General features: G+C 32.6%; 1 protein-coding gene across 9 annotated transcripts in view; it reads left to right on the top strand.

Annotated features, from left to right (window-relative positions):
• The window catches only part of LOC143241069 (nucleolysin TIAR-like), a 283,540-nt gene that overhangs the window by 37,926 nt on the left and 228,292 nt on the right, over positions 1 to 17,322 (top strand). For 7 of the 9 annotated variants that reach the window (XM_076484571.1, XM_076484564.1, XM_076484562.1 and 4 more), the window contains one exon: positions 3,916 to 4,011. The exons of the other annotated variants lie outside the window; for them this stretch is intronic. In XM_076484571.1, the coding sequence (XP_076340686.1) occupies positions 3,985 to 4,011 (27 nt within the window). In that variant the 5' untranslated portion in view covers positions 3,916 to 3,984. The remainder of the gene's footprint in view (positions 1 to 3,915; positions 4,012 to 17,322) is intronic. 9 annotated transcript variants of the gene reach the window in all.

Raw genomic sequence — 17,322 nt, 5'->3', positions numbered from 1 at the left:
AAATTGGTAACTCCAATCTTCAAGCACCTGCCCACTGTTTACTGACTGAACAACAAAAAGAAGATAGGCTTTTATATTTGATCTTTGGTTTGCTCTATAATTTTACAGGTGAATTTTGTATTAGTGTTAAGAGTTTAAGTGATTAAGAAATTTGTTTGTGTTTGCTTTAAGTAAGAAATAAAGCTATGGCTAGCTAGGGATCTAGTAATGACTCTTGATGACGAGAAATAAAAAATAAATGTATATCGAACGGCTGTTATGGGTATTAACACTTATTGATAAGGAAAGAACAACGTTTCGACCTTCCTGGGTCATTTTCAGGTTAAGAAAGAGAGAATTGGAATTTGATCGTTGACGGACACATGTCTTAGGGACGAGAGTATAAGTGGGTACTGGATTGTAGGGGGCGTTGCAGGTGGATGTTAGGTTATTAATTAGTATAGGTATAAAGGTGCTCCTTTATATCGGTTGAATTTTGGTTTCAGTTGCTGTATAAGTAGGGCTTCTTTGGTTTTGCGTTTGTTTATATTTGTTTCCCTACTTAGTATCTTGAGTGTTTTCTATGGTTATGTTGTGTTTATTTGATTTGCAGTGTTCAAAAACGTATGAAGGTGTTTCTTTGTTTTTTTTTTGCTCTTTGAATAAAGTTTTCATTTTTTTGCTTGTTTCTCCATTATAGAAGTCGTGGCAGCTGTTGTATTTTATAAATTATGTTGGTGTTGTGTTTCAGTGTAGTTTTTACATAGTATGGAATTTAGTTTTGTACCAGGTTTTTGAATAAATGTGATGTTTACTGAAATATGTTTTGTTACAAGTTTTTTCCCAAATGTTAAGTAAGCAGTGCTTTCTTTAAGGAAGTAACATTCTCACTGCAAGCCAATCAGTGATTTATTACGCTAGCTGTAAGTTTAACATCCAGAATCACCCTTAGCCTTCCGTATCTTTTTTTTTTTCGTGTTATGTAGTTATTTTCGTGTTATATCTGCTGTTGATGTTATGCAGCGCCTCTATCTTAATATTTCATACTTCAGACAGTCAAGACTGGAAAATGGAAGTTATACACGATAGTATATCCCCACCTCTGTTTGGGCCTTGTACTGTAGATAGATCGTGAAAAGGTGCAGTTATGTTTCTTTTATCGTAGTTTGTGTGCTGTTTGTCATGGCTTGTGCGTCGCTTTTTGTGAATGGAGTTGTCTGAAATACTGCTTTAAACAGTCATTCAGTGTAACGGTTAAATAGATGCTGATCTGAGAGTTCCACATAGGCTCATTAAGTATATCAATTTGAACTGTGTTAATAGCTTGCTTATCCACACACAAATGTACATACATACACATGATTTTAGTTTAAGCTTAGACATGGAAATCAACATCGCGTGCAACAATATTACTGTTTCATGAAATCCACAGTATCGTATGATCTATGAGATGCCAGTGAATTAGTAGACATTGTAAACGGAAGACCAAAATTAGGCCTACAAACCAACGCTAAAGTCCCACAGTTTGAGAATATAGATATTGTAAATTATTTAGTCCTGACTGCATCATTTTTACAAAGAAATCAGTTCAAGGCTTCATAGAAAACCTTGATGCTTACAAGAGTACCGGTATTTTTATGGCGATGGAAAGTGTACAAGGCGTCCAACTTGCACGGCAATTCGAGAGTGGCTAGGCCTATTGTTTATATTCTATCAGTGATATATTTATGGCTTAGATAAACTATATCGTATTTTATTGCATTTAAGCCATTTGTCTTGTGAGATCACTTTCTTCAGTACACATCACAATATATTTTACACAAATAAACCCTGGATCTTAAAACCACGTGTTTTGACAAGTCACCTTTTTAATAGAACGTTGCAATCACCCACAAGACCCTTCCACCTTGCATTGCTTGTATGGGCCTCTGTATCTTAATGTTTAGGCTACGGGAAACACCAAATATTTACGAAGTACAGATTTTATCAAGGTCTGTGCAATGTAGTTGCGACAAGATGCATTATTATGTATACAAGTAGTACTAATCAGGTATCAAGTAGGAACTACATAGTCTTTGGGACGACGATAGTTTCCATGCCTTGTCAGTGTTCAGGTCTGCGCGTTCTACTGCTGCAATCCATTTGACTCTACGTACTGGATTTTTTGGAAATCTATAAAATGATAAACACCGAATTCTTTGTCTTGTTTGTAAAACTAGCTGCCGCAAAGCTGACTGCCATTTAAAATACTTGATCCCAAATTAAAATACCAGCAACTACATTGTGATTTCTTGGTTGTATCTCTGCTACGTTCAAAATGGCGGTGTTTACTTTTCGGCTTGTCGGTAATATATGCGTGACGTCACGCGCATAAGATCTGTATTTGCTAAGTTGAATATATTAGCGGTATTAGTTGGTGATATAAACCTTTTAATGTTCTACTAGACCATGTCTTACTATTACAGACGAAGCATGATATAGAAATAAAACTGTTATATCACATATTGTTGTTTCAAAACTTCAATACCTTCATATTAGAGAAAACAAGAGAGGTAAAGACAAATATTGAAAGAATGAAACTATAGAAGCTTATAGAAAGTATTTGAGACACCTTTCGTGTCTAACATAATTTCTTCTGATTTATTGCATGGTTCTTGTTAGACCTTTGTTGTTTTGTTTTTTTGGTAGTAAATCTTGTTTGAAGAAATAAGTGTTTCTGGTTGCTGAAAAACCTAAAGTGTTTACAAGAAAAAATAATCATAAACAGATATAATGATTCATTATATTTATAAAATATAATTTTACAATAATGAATACTTTATACGATAGAAATTAACATCTGCGACAATCCCTCTTAACAGTTTTTTAGGTCCATTGTCCCTCATGAACCTGTGCAGCGGTATATAATAATTAAACATAAATTATCTAATTTGAAGCAACGACCATGCTATAGTATGTAATGGCTCATCTTTGTATTAGTCTGATTTAACAATTGCTAACGATATGAAATAATTCTTTGTTGATCTAATGAATAGGTAGTTATACTTTGATCATGAGCAGTAACTAATTGCCAAACGTTGCAGGACCTGATATAATATTCTTGCAGAAGTGCTTTTTGACCATGCACACGTACACACTTTATTGTTATTATCTCGTGTCTAAGACCCGTTTATTCTGTACGCACCGATAGTCATCTAACTGTTATTATTACTACTCTTCTCATTACAGATTTACACTAAATATAAATATTTAAGTATATATCAAAATTTTGTATTTAGAAGTTCGCTGTTGATCGTTCCATACGAAAGGTTTTTTAGAAGTATCGCAACTTTGGTGACAGTTTTGACTGTGTGCGTTTTTAGACGTGAATAGTTTTCGGAATCGGTGTCCTTTTAAACTAGTATAATGTAGAATATCGTACTTCACGTTCTGTAACCAGCTGTAGTTAGAAGCAGTTCTGTACTGTGAGAAGTGCTTCACATATTTTTCTGTAAATTTCCACCTTTTTGTTTTCTCTGAAATAATTTGTTTTGTTTGTGTTTTCGATCTTATCCAACCGCTTTTAAGACCAATTTCATCTGCAAGTAAAATTCTGAAATCTCTTAATGTCGTGGAAAGTGTCTTCCTGTAAGTGCCCTTTTAATCTGGAATACCCTTTTTAAAGATTGTGGTGATGTTTTTCATTTAAGTTCTTAGTTTATGAAGAAACAAGTATGGTGAGTTTACTTTATTAAGGTAAGGAATTTATACCATGTCATGTGACCGACCACAAGAGAAAGTAAAGTATTGGTATAATTATTGGGAGGTGATGTAAAAATATTACTATCCGCAGTAATACTAATGTATACCTAGAGCTTGTTTCATTCACTCCAAGTTAGATTGCGATGCTTGAGAATATTTAATTATGTATCAAACCTCTTTTTTCATTCTCTTTAGACTGGAAATGATCGGTACTGTTTCGTGGAGTTTACAGATCACCAGGCGGCAGCAGCGGCGCTCCTAGCGATGAATAAAAGACATTGTTTAGGAAGGGTATGTAACACGTTATATGCTTGCCCGTCATTATATTAAACTTGTTTGTTTTAGGCTTATTATCCATTGAATGTTTGAATTTGTTTCACTTTAGCTTAAAGGTTTTTATAATGATGAGAAAGTTGGTTTCACAAATTACTTTTATGTTTTAACTACGCCTATATTTACAGAGAGAAATCACAGTTTATTACATAAAAACAAGTGTTAGTCCGTTTTCAGATTAAACAGATTTTTGTTGTTTTCCTCCATTATAAAAAAACTAGAAATTGGCGTTACTTGTTTAAGAAACTTTGACTTATTATAACTAAAAGTCTCTTACAGTTAACTCTTTGTTTTACTGCCCCATTTATTTGTTTAGGCGTAAGAAATGGTGGATACATTATTTCATGATTCTGCTTATTTGGTTCTTGATAGTGGCAGCGAGTGATATTATTTATACATTTCAACAATGGTTATATTCATTGGTGTTTAAATAATCTGCACCCTTTCTGAAGTGATCTTCAGTTTTGTTAATACCAGTAAATAAAAATAGTGAATATTTGTTTAATGTTGTCCTTCATTTTATAACATCATTGTAAACTTACGTTAAGGACTGTAAAAAAAATGTATTGATGTGATATCATATACTTTGGATTATAGAGTAAAATAACTCTCAATTAGATTATTATTGGCAATAAGTTCTCAGTTTTCATGGTTTCCAACAAAATATATTATGTTGTATATCCGATAAAAAGGAGAGAATTTCTCATCTTTGAAATTTTATTGTGAAAAAGTAAAGATTTAGGCGTAAGAAAGGGTGGATACGTTACAGATTTAGGTGAAAAACGAAGCGCACAATTTGTTGCTTGTTGTATTGTTTGTTAGTGTACGTTATTTGTAGAGTTATGAAAAAACGTAAAATTAATGTATGTTGTCTCGTGAAAATTCTCCACTCCAGTGTAAATACTAGGTTGTGTCCATCACGTTTGATAAATTATTTGTGTCGGTGCGATGACTCGGAAATTCATCATGTTCAGAGGAAATATGGCTTGGCATCAAACACGCACGTGTGATGATGCTATCGGGGATATATGGTAATGTTACAGGTTATGGAAGAGATGAAGATAATTTGTTTCAACACTAAGTCACGTAAAGTGACTTCTTTGTTTAACGTAGCTTTTGTAGCATTCATTCGCAAATATTCAGATTTGACTGAAAGAGGAGGTTTAAGAACACAGTTTTAGGAAGTGACCAGAACCTAAAGTACCTCCAGGCGATGATGAAAGGATCTTTTATGAGTGAGAAGTGGATGAGAGGGATAATCGAAGAACTTACCCTAAAAAACGCTGCCATCACGAACACTTTGATTACATAACTGCAGTTACGACGAACTGCAGATTGTGGAGTTTCTTAGTAATTCTAGGTTGACGTCAAGCGCCATAGTCTTTTACGTAGCAATGCAGTTATGTAGGCTTGTTAAAAAAAAGATACCGATGACCATATGGTTTATGATGTCATTATATTGCTAACACATTGCATATTTCACTATAGCAGACAGGTAAAGTGCAATTATAACTGAATTTTCCAATGAGTGTAATCTTATCTTGTACCTGTCATTCGAAGTGAAAATTAATGTTTCATACCAATTATCAGGCACAAGGTATAGGATTGGAACATGTTGGAAACATTAGTAAGGAACTCTTATGTATATACACACTTCCTACGAGGCAGCCGATCTTTGTTGGGTCAACTACTTGTTGGTGTAAAGTCTCTGGGATTGATGGTACCTAAATCAAGAAATTAGGCAATAACATTACAACTTGTTCATAAGAGTAAATCACATGATTACTTATTATACAGTGCATTATCAAGTAAAACTGAAACATTTACCTACTTGTGGACTAAATATTTTGTTATATTTAGTGACGTTCAGCGAAGTGCGAAGAGCTCGCTAGCTTCGTGTTAAATTAATTGTAGCTACATCGACTGAAAATTAATTCGCTCATGGTGAACCGACGGTAAGACGTCAAAGAAGTTACAAATCTGAAAGAAGATTAGGTATTGTTTGCAAAACTTTTGTGCATAGATTATTATTTGTGAGTACCATTATTGTAAATTGTATTATTGTTTGTATATTAATATGTATTTGTATTAAAAATTAAACTGTATGTCAATCTTGTTGGCAAGTATCATAAATTGGATACATATAAAGTTACTTCTAAATTTAAATCATTTAACTCAGTTTCAGGCTATTTCAAATTATAATACATGACACGTCGCTCGTCAGCTTATACCGGATTAGCTAACTGATATATATATATACACGATGATCGCATAATTGCTGTAGGCCGTGATATTTTGAGGGACATTTTTTTTACCCCGTTATTAAATATTTTGAAGACAGTTTTATGCTTTCAATTGACGACCAGAACCGTAAATATAGTATCGTATAATATGTAAATAATGCCATCTTATTTCATTTGTTTCGTATTAAACTTTATCTCCGACGAGACTACACTTTATTAGGTCACGTACGTTACATATTACTATTTCAAATAACTGGAAATTTGAATTTAGAAGTTAATTGAATGTTAGAGTGTCAAATTTATATTTGCCAACAAGATTGGGACACCCAAATTTCTTCCTTAATACAACTGTATTTCAATATACAAACAACAATACCATTAAAATAGCGGATGTTACAAATATTGTTTATATACATCATTTTTTAAAACTTAGAGACAGTAGTGGATATTGTATCCAGTCTAGAACTGAATATTTTATGGATGATTCAAACCCACGACGACCAAATTAAGTCTGAGTTGATATTGACACACCTCGCTTAAGCTAGCTGGTTCGTTTGGCCTAACGCCACTTAGAAGCTTGCTTTTTAACGAGGAAGATATTTAATATTCTCATTGAAATACTAACGTCCACAGTTAATTAATTGAATTCGAACAGTTTATAATGTTCGAAATGTATAAACGTTCCCGATTCAATGCTGTACCTTTCCTATTAATAGGCGTTAATCACACTGACTATAGCAGACTAATAATAATAATAATACTGTCATTTAGTACGTTGGTTTATATAGTTTAATGCGAGTATCTAGAACGTTCAACAATTTTCGAACACTGTAGCGTTTTCGTAAAATAAATATTGTTGATTCTTTCTCTCAAGAATCGTCTACATTTAAAAAGCAGGCGGGACTTGAGCAAGACACATCCAACAATACTCACCACACGTATCAAACGGAAACAAACTGATTCGTATTTTACTTGTAGTCCTTTTATTCTGTAATGGTTGATTACACATGATAAACAACCTTAGCAAATAAATAAAATTACTTATAAGAATTATTATGTTAAATATTGTTTATCTTATCGTACGAGAAAGTTTACAGGCTGAACACCGTGTTGAAATAAAAAAAGGTTTTATTGACCCGCAAATTTTCAGTTCTTTTTGTGGTGGAATTGCAGCAGTAAACTGAAAAACGTTTACAAATAATAAATTCTTTTTTTGAGAAACCATGCGATATATAGAATATTGTTAATGAAGGTAAGAAACCACGCTATATATATAATAATGTTAATGAAGGTAAGAAACCACGCTATATATATAATAATGTTAATGAAGGTAAGAAACCACGCTATATATATAATAATGTTAATGAAGGTAAGAAACCACGCTATATATATATAATAATGTTAATGAAGGTAAGAAACCACGCTATATATATAATAATGTTAATGAAGGTAAGAAACCACGCTTTATATATAATATTGTTAGTGAAGGTAAGAAACCACGCTATATACATAATATTGTTAGTGAAGGTAAGAAACCACGCGATATATATAATATTGTTAGTGAAGGTAAGAAACCACGCGATATATATAATATTGTTAGTGAAGGTAAGAAACCACGCGATATATATAATATTGTTAGTGAAGGTAAGAAACCACGCGATATATATAATATTGTTAGTGAAAGTAAGAAACCACGCGATATATATAATATTGTTAGTGAAAGTAAGAAACCACGCGATATATATATTGTCAATGAAGGTAACAACATCAGATGGTATAGGTAACAATATGAGTATGAATCATTGCTTTGTTTTACATGTTCAACAACCAGTCATTACAAGTTGATTGATAATACGTAATTAAGGGTGAGTAAAAGTTTTTGTCCTATAGGCAAGTTTCAATAGTGTGTTCGATACAATTTGGCTACACGATATTTACCTAGCTACAGATTTTATTTTTATCATCGATATGGGCTGAGAATTGTTAATGCTCTTTGCAACCTTTATCAGGCTGATCTTACACAAAAACCTCATCTCTTGATGTGTAACTCGAGCTTAGACTTGTCAACCAACATTACCCAGGTGATGCCGCTTTAGACTTTCCACTGTTTTCTGAAGATTGTGAACACTGAAACTGAATACACCAGTAAACATGTAGTATCAAAAAGACCAAAACGTGTATCTGAGGGTTGAATGTATGATGTGTGGAAAGGGAGTTTTATTTACCCTGTGTTTTAGGGTAGGCGCTCTCTGTGCTAAGCATTAGATTAAAAAATGTACATAGCAATACAAAATATAGAATAAACTATAGCCATAGGTTGGATTACTGTGGAGGGGAATGAGGGTAAGGAAAGTGATTGCTCCCATTTTTAATTGTCTTTGTTGAATATAAATACATACACCATTACAATAATTCAGTTAGCCTTTTGGTCTCATATCTTGCCCATGACTATAACCTGTTAAGCAACATTGAATTTTCCCTGTCGGTTTGTTGTGATAAGTAGGGCTTCTCTATACAATACGTTACTGTTTAGTATCGAAGGATGAGAAACTAAGATTAGTAAAACTGAGTTTTTATTACGTGGTGTATTACAGTTTCTAAGTTCGCTGAAGGAAACTATTGAGGCACATTCTTACGAAGTTTCAAGATCGAATCAACGAAGAAGTTGTGGCACGTCATCTTTTCTACATTCATTGTAGACATCAAATAAAGATCGTATTATTATATTTACTGTCTGCAGTTTAGTCATCAAAGAAGTTTGATTATGAATTGCTAGCCTGAGGCACTTGTAGAAAGAAAATGTGAAAACTGAACGTAAATGGTGACGTAAATGCAAGTTACAGTGACTAAAAGGGATCCATCAAAGTTGTTTTATTCTCACTGGTGTACTAGCATCTAAACACACTTTATAGTATCTCACGAAGGATTTTTTTTTTCTGTTTTAAGAGAGAAAGTTTATATTTAAAAAAGTTGATTTTAAGAGTAGGAAATCGGCACAGATATCAAATCCATGGAGTTTAATATAGACTTATATTAAGTGAATAAGGTTGACAGAGATTTACTCAAGTGACAATAACATCAGTAAAGGCTTGTTTTTTGTTAGAAAATTCACCCAAATTTATTTTTATAGGTGACAACATATAATGTTTTGTTTTACAGAGAAAGCTTCAGTTTGAAGAACAGTTTTCGTTAGTTGTTGAGAGAAGGAAATAGGGTCAGTATTATCATGAGAATAGGAAATAGGATCAAGTACGGAAAGAAAAGAAATTGGGACAGGTCTGATCTGATCATTAGAAAATTAAATTATTAATGGTTTTGTTGTTGGAGAACACTAACACATGTTCATAAAATTACATGGGGTCGTTCTTGAGAGAAGAAAATCGTGGTTATTGTTTGTTTTTGTGAAAATTAACTAAGTTTTGGGTCATTTTTGAGAAACGCCATAACTTAGTAAATGCCCTTTTATTAGAAAATTAAATCTTAGTATGATACATCTTTAAATTATATTAGTTCAGGAAATCGAAATGTTTTCTTGAGAAGAAAATTGGGGCAGAATTGTTTTTGAATAAATTATCAGTTTTTTTTTTCTGAGATTTAACTCCGTATGACTTCGTTTTTTGAAAATAAGTCATGACGGGTATTTCTTAAAAGAAGGTCATTAGGACAAAGAATTAAAAGTATGAAAAGTTGAATGATAACAGATTCGGAAATATTATAGAAGGAGAATATTCCTTTAATAATAGAGAAATCAGGTCATATAGAGTATATAATTTTACGTATAAATAATTAATCTTGTACATCATAGAAGCTTTTCTCGTTTAGCATTTTAAACTTAACAATTATACAAATACGACATGGAGAAGACGTCGCAATATAGAACTCTAAATTCACGTAGTAGTATTTTAGTTTAAAATACAGCCATACGTGTCAATCATAAATTTTGTCTGTCATTCGAAATAACTTTTGCCGAAATTTTGTAGTTCTTGTGACGTATTAGTTTTATCTACGACAGGTATCCGATTTATTATGTCACGTACGTTACGAATTATTATTTCAATTAACCGGAATTTTTAATTTAAATTTAGAAATTAGTTAAATGTTAATATGTATCAAATGTATGGTATTTGCCAACAAGATTGATACAATTTTCTTTCTTATCACAAACATATTTTAATATATAAACAAAAAGAGTATACAATTTATAACAATGGTTGTTACTAACAATTACAAATAATGGTTCATATACAAGATTTTTACAAATATACAAGCTATATTGAGTTTTATATCTGGTCTAGAAATGGATGTTTTATAAGGGTCTGGGTCCACGACGAGAAAATTAATTCTGAGCTGATATTGTTACGCCTCGCTTAAGCTAGCGCTGTCTTTCTTGGTTGGCCTCACACCGCTTACAAGCTGACTTTATGCGGCGAAGATATTTAATGTCATCATAGAAATAATAATGTACAAGGTAGTTCACTGAAGTTGAACGGTTTGTAATGTTCGAAATCTGTAAATGTTCCTGTTCAGATTCTGTAGTTTCCCGATTAATAAGCGTTAACCACAATTATAGCGTCCAAGTCTCGTAATCATGCTGACTGCAGCTAACCAATAATAATAGTCTCTAGGCAAAACTCGAAAGTTTTTCACGGAGCAGGGCTAAAAAGAGTCCACCTAAAACCTTAACTCTCTGTTGTTATTTTTGGGTGATAATTTTAAAGACATATTTTTCATGTCGTATAAAGGAGTATGGTTGCCATGGAAACTTTTTTTTTTTTTTTTTTTAGACGCCAAATTGATTTATGCACTGTTTGCTTTCTCTCACTGGTCATATTTGTAACGTTAAAGTTTCACGCGAAAAACAACTTTGGCTACGAATACACAAGTCAACTAAATCATATATATTCATACTTACGTTACAAAACATGATTTATTTTATCTTGTCGTTATTTCATTTTACTTTTATAAACATTCCAAATTCATCCTATACTTCCTTAACCTTTCGTAGGCCCTCCATCTTAAATATTTTGGTTTATACTAAATAGAAAATTCATTGTTTCACCCAAGACTTATTTTCCATGATGCGTGATCGATCTATTTGTTCTTTTTATTCACCCGACATATGTATTTTTAATTTCTCTTCATTCACGTAAACCGGTTTTTTCTAACTTTCGTTCCTTTGCCTTAGTCTCCTTTCTTAATATTTATTGATTTAACTAAGATTCACTATGGTAAACTACCCTAATTCATTCCAGATCTTTTTCTGAAGCTTTCCCACTTTAGCTTCAAATTCATCTAACGAAATATCCTGTTGTAATAAGTATACGGCAGTCATTTTTTAAAATGAATTCAGCCAGGTATAATTTGTTGCACTTTGAAGGATGAAGCCCTGAGTTTAGGTATAATGAGATCGGTTTATTTCTTGTTTTAGAAATGGGTTTTTTGATACGCTTTCTTTGTTTTCTACTGCTGACATTGTTCATTACTGAATCTTCAGAAAGTGGATTATAGTGAAATGGTTTTTGCTTCACGCACCGAACCGTGAAGTACATTTACGATACTTATGTACGTGCTCAGATTTTATTATATTTTCTATCTATCAGCTGTCATTTTTGCAATCTGCGAGTTTGTGGGCCTTGCCCGAAAAACATTTTGAAGCCTTTGTTTGTATTTGATTTCCCCACTCCCTAAGTGTCATACAGAAAACTTGAGGGAGATACCTTGGAATCGATCGGTGTTTGAAATCGTTTTCTCTCTGTAGTTTCGGCTGACGACGAGAAGCGCCTTGTTATAGTACTACGTATGAAACGTCAAACAAGACACACAACTAACTGTATGAGCTGTCAAGACACGTATAATAACAAAATATAGTGATATTTTTGTTTTCTTCAGAAGCCTTATTTTGATATGTGTGAATCCGTTTTATGTAAATTTTCATGATATACTTAGGTTTCATACCATTTCTAAATATCTTTTTGTTTTAAACAGTGTACAAGTTAATATGTATACACTCCATTTTGCTTGAATTATTGGAGTTTTGATTGACATAAATATACACGAATTATATGATGTGACAAAATTTTCTTTTTATAAAAATTGGGATTTATTGTTAAGCTTCAAAAGTCACCTTTATCTGATGTGTCTTTGTTTCATACAGAATATTTTTATATTAAAAAAAATCCATAAGATTGGGTTTCGATACCAGCTGTCGGCGAATCTAAATATAGCCTATTATTTTGCTTTGAGATTAACAAAAACAGAAAATTAGTAAAAGGAAACAGACACTTGTCTCGAAGGTTTAATATGCATAATGAAATCAATTTCTATGCTGTTAGGATTCACTACATTGATCTAAAGGTTTCTGGGTATACAAAATGGCTATAATATGAACATTGGCATTAGTGAATTGCATTCTTTTATTTATTGTGACAGCTGTTAGAGAGCTTAACTTTATATTTTCGAATTAAGAACAAATTGGCCCCTCTTTGTTGAGATTATATATTATATAACTTTTCATTGGTTGTCTAAGCATTGCATCACCATCAACCAGAAGGTGATGCAATGCTGATAGCATTGCATAACTCTTCTGTTAGAAATATCGATTAAACATTATAAAACTTTACTGTGAGAGCGAGAGATGCAAACAGTTGTTGCCTTATCCACTTCGTCTCGAGATACTAACTCATCACTACTACTGTGGGATGTTCTTGATGTAATTATACAACTGTTCATGTTACTTTTAACATTTAACGGTATGAGCCACCAAAAGAAGCATTCTGTTGGACTGCATCGTCAAAGAACTTCAAGCAACTTAGTTATGAATAAAAAGCGTGATATATATATATATATATATATATATATAAAATTTCTGTACTAGGTAGTGAGAACAGTATAACATACTTAAGGAGAAAGGTTTCCGAAAAGTAGGAACCACATGTAGTGGATTCTGAGGAGATAACGTTAGTGAACTATAAACTATGTATTCATAACGTTGGATTTTTCTAAAATACCGATGTTTTAATCAGTCGTAAATGAAATAGATATGTAATTATTATGGCATTTTTAGATCCTGTTGATAGTATTATTTTTTGAGGGATACATAACTATAAATATTTTGGATTGAAAATGATTAAAATATTGTGATTTTTCATAGTACTTTGGTTTAACGTGTTAGTGAATAATATAAATGTATAATAGAAAATAAGTTTGAGTTAATAGAAATGTTTTTGTTTGGACTATTGTTTTTAGTGTTAGACTATTATTAAGTACAGGAATACTAGATATTAAGGATCCTGGCTGAACAAAACTAAAGTTTATTGTACTTTTAAGGCCGCCTAAATAGCCACATGTGTGTTTATGGAGTGAATCGCAATTTCAACAAACTTTTATCCAAAGAAGTAAGTAATTGACTTTTACAGACAAGCGTACAGAAAAAAAACAAAAACTGACGAACCTTGTCGCTCTAATTCAAAAAACTCTTCTGTCTAGAGTGCCAGTGGTTTTTATCTTGTACAGTAAAGGATACTATTGTATGTGTGAGAGAAATAGTTTCGATATAATTAGCACTATAAAACAAGGCCCGGCATGGCCAGGTGGTTAAAGCACTCGACCCGTAATCTGAGGGTTCGAATCCTCGTCACACCAAGCATGCTCGCTCTTTCAGCCATTGGGGTGTTATAAAGTTATGGTCAATCCCACTATTTGTTGGCAAAAGAGTAGCCCAAGAGTTGTCGGTGGGTAGTGATGCCTAGCTAGCTGCTTTCCCTTTAGTCTTACACTGCTAAAATTAGGGACGCCTAACGCAGATATTCCTTGTGTAGATTTGCGCGAAATCCAAAACAAAACAAACTATAAAATAATAATGAATTTGATATTGAATAAACATTAAAAATATTTTAGTAAATATTTTGTTGTTAGTCTTGGCTGTTATCTATAAAGTCATATCGGATAATACCTGGGCTAATAGCTCTTAAATGCTTTGATGATATCCCATATACCAAATAGAATCCAAATGTTGATATTAAACTAACCAGCAAACATGATAAATGTATTAAGGGTATGGAGTTGAGTTGCATACACGCACAACGTTTCAACTTTATTGTATTTCACTGTCAGCAGCCTGTTATGGGAAGGCAGTTACCCTTAAAAGTTCTAATTTCTGAAGTAAAAATGAAACCACTGTGGAATTTCTACTGTATGAAACTCACACCCAACATGTATTTATAAAACTTCATTTTTATTATACTTATTAAACTTTGCTACCAGGCTACTACTTGTTTTATTCTGTTAGAAGACTGAAAGCGCCAGTCCTAATCGATTTAATCAGTTTTTGCTTGTAATTTAATTGTCTCAAACTTCTAACCTCAGTACAGCTGCCTGTCATAAAGCTTTTACAAAATCAAAAAAGAACGGAATCGGTAATTATATCCCGTTGTTTTTTCATATAGTCTTTAGTTGTATTTCTGAAATGGTACAGACACGCATTCGTACATGAACGACACCCAACAACATTTGTTGGTAGGATCTTTATAGAAGAAACATTTCATCACTACTTAGGAAAACACCATACATACACAATAACTAGTTTGAATGGTCAGACCAATCTAAGATGAGCAACGCATGTGCCAGTATTTGTTTAGTATGTTTTTGTTTATTAATGTGGAGAGTTATCTTAACCTTATGTAGAAATTCAATTTAGGTTCTTGGGTACAAAAATATCAATGCAGGGTGAACGATACGACACTTCCTCTCAAGTAAGAGAAAGCGAACCTACAAGTAACAGAATGGCAAACCTTTCTTTATAATTACGCTAAATTTGCATGATCACCAAATACCGTGTTTTAACGGTTAGTGTTAATTCTAAATGGTGAAAGTGACTTATCCCATTTTCATAGAATATTCAACAAAAAAGTGCTTACAAGAAGTTGTAGAGAATTTTTATTTGTAATATATTTTTTATTAGGGCTTGTGTATGATCTACCCTGTATTTTTTTAGACTGTGTTCGTGACACTCGTGAGATATCGTGCATCTAAGAATGTATTTCAAATTATTCGCTTTCGTGGTACATTTTACCAACAACGAACAGTTCGTCTTGCAGTTCGTTATTGTTCGAGGCCACGAAACTGAAGTCGGTTTTGCGAGGAGATACTAGATTCTGATATGATAACTGTGCTGATTCCTTCAGCAGTTGTCCATGTTGATTCATAAAGAAGCATCTTTAACCCTTAAACGGCGGCCATCATCAGTTGATGCTGCTACCTACAACATTCACGCTGTTTAAAGGTTAAATACCAGTGTTGCTTAAACGGCGGCCATCATCAGTTGATGCTGCTACCTACAACATTCACGCTGTTTAAAGGTTAAATACCAGTGTTGATAAGACATTCTGAATGATCTATTTATAGATGTGGTGAAACAGTTCGAACTAAAAAATTCTCTCATTTAGCGTAGCATGGAACTAGGTGGAGAAGATTAAGTGATAAAGATTACGAAACTTTTGTCTTTCGAGTTATAACCTACAGAAATAAAATAGAAAAAAAAACTAGTAAATTTTCTTTCTTTTTCGGCTTTTTTTCCGTGTCTTCACTTTATGGTAATTTCAGTCGAGTTCGTTTTTTATTTCGTAGTGAGATTGTTTTTTTATGATATTCGTAGATAGGTGGTTTTAACAACTCGTAGCTAACAGAAATGTTTTTTTTAAAACGATGCTTCAAAAAGTATTTGCTTAACCCTTAAATGGCGGTCTTCATCAATAGATGCTGCTACCTACAACATTCCCGCTGTGTGAAGGTTGAGAGCGACACTGCTGTTCTCGTTGCGCGTAACACTAAAATTCGAAATTTAGCATACCTGTGATACGATCTATCTCGGTATAGTTTACTTAGGAAAATTTAAAGTTTAATGTATTTGTTATAAGGTATGATTTTAGCTCTGTATGGTTTTCTTAGTCTAGCGAAGAGTGGTTACCTAAAATCTCGCTTTTATAAAATAATCCTTGTCCTGTTCCCTTTTAATAAGTTATGTTTAACACATATACGTCTGGGAACTTCAACTTTCCGTTAACTCAGTTGATTTGCAGCTGCTTACTGTTATGGTCATACTGTTTCATTTTTGTGGTGGATTCTGAGAAAATAACGTCAGCGAACTATAAACTATGTATTCATAATGTTTTTAAATATCGCTCTTGTTTTAATCAGACGTAAATGAAATACACTTATGCGACTTTAGTTCCTGTTGATAGTATTATTTTTTTTAAGGGTACGTAACCATAAGTATTAATTTTGGATTGAAAATGATAAGATTTTTCATAGCACTTATCTTTCCTCAATGATAAAGATTTATTGAACGATTTTTGTAGGAAAAGACAGGATATTAAAGAATAACAACAGGCCTTGATAAAAAGCTTACATATACTCTGCTGTTTTGTTAAATTATTGATTATTACATATGTATTATTGAAGGTAATTTTTGTAATTCTCTGATTGTTTAGGAAAAACACTTCTCCTGTGCTTTAAAAAAATCTTATTATTATGCACTGATTTTATTGTTTACAGGAGTACATGTGATTCCACTAATTGTGTGTTATATTTCCGGTATGTTGATACAGAAACACTGTGTAAAAAAAGTAGTGAAGAATGGAAAAAAACTTTGACATTCTTCGAGCTGAGGAATTGGATATAACTTTATGAAGACTGAGTTTAACTTTCCAATTTATTCGTTATACTTGTATAAAGAAGTCTAGTGTTGATGTAGCCACCAGTTATGTTAGTTGGAGTCTTCACAAGCTTGTCACCAATATCCCAGACGACAAATAACACTGCCAAATTTCTCTTTTTTTTTTTTTTTTGTATGAGACTTTTTTTTTAGACCAGTCGAGCAGTATTCTACACGTTGTACAATGAACAAGTTTTCTGAGTTAGGCCAGTGATTTGATGAAAAAAGCCCTGTTTGTAATATATGTCTATATAGTTTAATAAATTATAAAAAATGGTCATTAAAAATTTTGTTGAAGTTGAATTTTCAAAAGCA

This window comes from Tachypleus tridentatus, chromosome 13, assembly GCF_004210375.1.
Source record: "Tachypleus tridentatus isolate NWPU-2018 chromosome 13, ASM421037v1, whole genome shotgun sequence".
NCBI lineage: Eukaryota > Metazoa > Arthropoda > Merostomata > Xiphosura > Limulidae > Tachypleus > Tachypleus tridentatus.
This window is presented reverse-complemented; position numbering and strand designations above follow the sequence as displayed.